Genomic DNA, 4,857 nt, shown 5'->3' on the forward strand with positions numbered 1-4,857 from the left:
TCAACTTCTATTTAGATAAATAATGAGAGAAATTACATTATGAGATTAGGTTTCATTTTAGGAGAAAAGTACCTATGCTCTAATTCAAACTCTAGGAATTCCCAATTAGATGAATTCTAGCTTGAAGAAATTATTTTGTTGTAAATGTTGCATCAACAAAGATAAGCATTTTTATATAATTTGTTGACTAAATAATTCGTTGTAGAAATTTATTTCTTATGTGTTGCTTTAGGATTAGCAATAGTATGTGCAGAGCAGACACACCTGACTATTCTAGCTGTAGGTAATTGTTGATCCCAGAGTTTTCTCATGGCGTTTTTTATTTCAGAATTTCTCAATGTGTATATTAGAGGGTTCAGCAAGGGAGTAATAATTGTATAAAGCACAGCCACAGATTTGTCAATGGGAAAATTGGAAACGGGTCTAGCATACATGAAAATACAGGGCAAGAAAAAGAGGACAACCACAGTGATGTGAGAGCTGCAAGTGGACAGAGCTTTACGTCTCCCTTCTTGGCTGTGGGTCTTCAGGGAGTTTAGGATGACACCATATGAAATTAATAGGAGGATAAATATGACAATACAAATAGCCCCACCATTGGCAATCATCGTCAGTCCTATAAGATAAGTGTCAATGCACGCAAGTTCCAGTAATGGGTACATGTCACACATGAAGTGATCGATGACGTTTGGGCCACAGTAGGGGAGATCGTACACAAAGAGAAGTTGCACCACAGAGTGCAAAAACCCTCCAACCATGGCCACCAACAGCAGCAGAATGCACACCTTTTGATTTATGATGGTCAAGTAGTGCAGTGGTTTACAGATGGCCACGTAACGATCGTAGGCCATTGCTACTAGGAGAAAGATTTCAGAGCCCCCAAGAAAGTGTTCTACAAAGAGCTGGCCCATGCAAGCAGAGAAGGAAATAATCTTTTTTTCACAGAGTAAGTCTGCAATCATTTTGGGAGAAATAGAATTGGCATAAACAGCATCCAAGAAGGAAAGAGAGGCAAGGAAAAAGTACATGGGAGAACGTAGGGAAGGGCTGATAATAATAGTCAGGAAAACAAGTAGATTGCTAAGCACTGTTCCAATGTAGATGAATAAAAACATGACAAACAACACTTTTTGTCCCTCAGGACCTTGAGTGAGTCCAAGGAGCACAAATTCTGTTACATTGTTGTTCTGCCCCATTTACTCTTCTAAAAATCTTGTATTTCAGAGATGAACATTGAAGGGAACAAAACCTGTAAAAAGATCATGAATACTATTATAAATATGCCCATGGTAGCCTGGAGCACATCTTCACTTTGTATTTACTCGTTTTTCTTTTCCAAGTGTATAAATAATACCTTCCATTGACAACGCTGTATTTTCTCCATGACTTTAACTGAGCCTACTCTTTAAAGTCAGTTTGTCTCAGTAGGTCCTGTCACAGAAGTTAGCAATGACAAAGACAGAAATAATTTTGGTCCTTAAAAAACTTATTTTCTGCTGGTGGATATAAACAATGAATAAATACTGTCATACAATCATTGTTTTGATTGGTAATTTCTTGGACTGTATCTTTACAATATGATTGATTCACCTCACAGAGGACCTTTTCCTCATGCGCTGTGTAAAGTATGTCAGACGAAGCCTCAAAATCCTTGCCTCCAATCCTTGACATTGAGCCTCAATCCATATTGTCATATTAATCCATTGATTAATATTGATTATGAATCTATTGATCATATTAATCAATTGATCCATATTAATCACGATGGCTTATGTCTTAGATTTTAAAAACTCAGTAAAATTGTAAAGACAGTAAAAATAGGGAGCTTTGGTGGTCTAGTGGTAAGAAGTTATAATGCCAACCCAAAGACAGGTGGTTCAGGTCCATAGATGCTCCATGGAAGATGGACAATCTTTTCCCATGCAGTTTACAACTTCTGAAAACCCACCAGAGAATCAACTGTGAGTCACTTCTGATTCCGCTGCAATGACTTTGAGTTTAATCTTGATAAAGTAAAAGTATCACAATTAGATCAGAAAAACATGCATGGGGAGTGTAGAAAATATTGAAGTTGTCAAGGAGTGAATTTTTACGTAGATCCACATTCAATATGTATGGTAATCACTGTCAAGAAATAGAAGTACAATGGGAAAATCTGCTATCAAGGACCTCTTTAAATGCTAAAGAGCAATGGTTTCATTTTCAAGAATAAGGTGCAAGTAATCCAAGCCATGGTTCAAGTCAGCTTTGTGTAGTTCTGACACAATGGTACATGAGAACAACAATCCAAACCATGGAATCAAGTACAGGATTTATATGCATGTGAAAATTGGACAACAAATAAAAAAAGATCAAAGAAGGATTGAGGCTTTCAAATTAAGGAGCTGGAAAAGAATAATGGAAGCAGGAGTGGCATCCAATTCCTAAACAACATGGCTCTGGAAACTCTATGAACTTTGATAAATGGCAATGGTTACAGAAAGGCTTCAGGCCTTTTGTTCCCAGGGTCGCTATGACTCATGCTTGAGTTGACAGCAATCATCATCAACAATGACAACAGAGAATGATGAATACTATGGACTGCTAAGAAAGAAATAAATCTGTTTTGGAAGAAATGCAGCCAGACTGATACTTAGATGGTAAGACTTGTCTCACTGACTTTGAACATATGCTATGGAGGAATTAATCTCTGGAGAAATCTATCATGCTTGGAAAAATAAAAGATTTAAAAAAAAAAAAGACCTTAAGTGAAATTGACTCAATTTCACTGAATGATTAATGAACTGAAGCACAAGACATCGTGAGGATGGCACGGGACCGGCCAGCATTGCACATGTCTTTCATTTCATTTAAAACCTACTTCAAAGCACCTCACAACAGTACCTTTTCAGTAGGATCTGGATGTTTTAGAAAATATTTTTCTCTGAAGTAACTGGCTAATGATAACAACTAATAAATATGTTACTGTGTTATTGTGTGCTGTTGAGTCAAAACCTGCCCGTAGCTGAATTTTTATCAAATTTTCAGAGGCTGTGAATCACACAGGAAAGATATTGTCCTTTTTATCCTTCAGAACACTGGTAAATTAGTCCAGTTCCTTTCTCATTAGTACCCAATACTTTTCTATTTGTTTCCAAAATTTCTTGAGATGAGCTGAGTAGTGAAGAGAGATAAAGTAGAAGCTGTAAAGCCAGGTGCAGGACAAGGGAACAGTTTCTAGAACACAGACTCTACTCACAATTAATAACAAGATACGGAAAAAGGAGAATTACTTAAGGGGAAAGTCCAAATAGCAAAAACCTTAGGAGTTTTAATGATTTTTTAAATTTAGTCACAACCCTGTCTCTGTCTTTTAATTAAAATGAAAAGGATTAATCTTTATATGATCTCAGTAAACTTCCCAGATCAACTGTCAATGCTCTCACTGAAACCCCAGCTTGTTCTGTTCTGGTTGATATTTCTGTTTGTATTTTCATAATTACACATGAATTCCTAAATTTATTACTGTCATTTTATAAAAGCTAGACACTGATGAGACTTAATTATCACATAGATCAAATATAGATTACAATTTCTCGTTCAGCGTGCACCTATTTATGACCTAGAGAAACCTTGGAGACAGAGCACAGCATAGTGATGAAGAATGCATAATGTGGAATAACACAGTCTGTGTATTCCAGCACCATCCCTTTCAATGTATGCAAACTCGGGCAACTTAGTGAATCTTTTTGTTCGTTAACTTTCACAGTTTTAAAAATGTAGATCATAACAGTACTGACCTCGTAAGGGTTTTGTGCCCCTGCATTTTTAACATATAAAGTGCATAGAATGCTGCATGATGCCTGACAAAATTATCAATACATGGTAGATATCATTATTTTTAATACTTTAATATGAGCATGGAGTCAGAAAGTATTTGGATCTTTGAAAGTTCATAAGCATAAAAGCCGACTTCATTTGCCTTTATTTGATTGTGAGGGCAGTGGACACGGACTGAATTTTAAGATTTCTAAAGAAATTAAGGGTAATGAGCTTTCTATATGCCCAGCTGAGTCAGAAGTTGAACCATTTTGGAAGCTGTAGATTCACAAATGCACACTTACCCAAAAATATAAAGATATATGATATTCTACATCTGAGTATTTCATTTCTGCTAGTGATTTTAATCTTATTAACAATAGATTGATTTCACTGGAATAAATCTTCTATTAATCCATGAAATATTTTATAAATAAAAAATTAGATATGAAAACTATTCACTATAATTATAGTCATTAAACATTTGATATTATACCTACCGATAGAGATTATTAAGTTTTTTCAACTACTGTGTTAACGTATTTCTAGGAAAAATCATTTAAGCTATATTTATAAACACATGACTTAAAAAATTAATATTAAAATGCCATGGTAAAAAATATCTTCTATTGTGCATGGCAGTGACTATTATGTCTCTCCTAGAGACGGTAGGCAAGGTCTTTCCTGATGACTAATTCCTTTTTAAATACATGTTCATGTGGTTGTTGTAGTAATTTTAAAATAGTTACACATAAAAGCACATATGAAGCTTCCAGTCATAACCATAGTTTGTTTTTCATATTATGAAATACTTAATATGACATGTAGTGTTAAATTATGTATTTTAAGTAAATCCAAATGAATTATAAATCTTTGTTAATACATCACATAACCTATTATGCCAGAAAATAATATCTTACTTATTTGTAATGTACAATACTTTATTTTGTTATTTGGACAATGAACAATAAACATGTGGAAGGAAAAATAATGCCAAAGACATGCATATTCTGCTTAATTTCTGGTTTTCTGTCTTAATTTTGCAATTTCAGAATTATT

General features: G+C 34.6%; 1 protein-coding gene across 1 annotated transcript; it reads right to left on the bottom strand.

The window, feature by feature from the left end:
- Window positions 1-209: 209 nt before the first annotated feature.
- On the bottom strand, window positions 210-1,196 carry LOC102872699 (olfactory receptor 4A15-like). Its single transcript, XM_006902608.1, has one exon. The coding sequence runs from the start codon at window positions 1,194-1,196 to the stop codon at window positions 210-212; it is 987 nt and encodes a 328-aa protein (XP_006902670.1).
- Between the last annotated feature and the right edge of the window lie 3,661 nt (window positions 1,197-4,857).

Source organism: Elephantulus edwardii, unplaced genomic scaffold, assembly GCF_000299155.1.
Source record: "Elephantulus edwardii isolate Elephantulus edwardi_28Jun2011 unplaced genomic scaffold, EleEdw1.0 scaffold00431, whole genome shotgun sequence".
NCBI lineage: Eukaryota > Metazoa > Chordata > Mammalia > Macroscelidea > Macroscelididae > Elephantulus > Elephantulus edwardii.

Excerpts from the sequence above, each read along its gene's own strand:
- LOC102872699 (XM_006902608.1), bottom strand. The coding sequence starts at position 1,196 with ATGGGGCAGAACAACAATGTAACAGAATTTGTGCTCCTTGGACTCACT.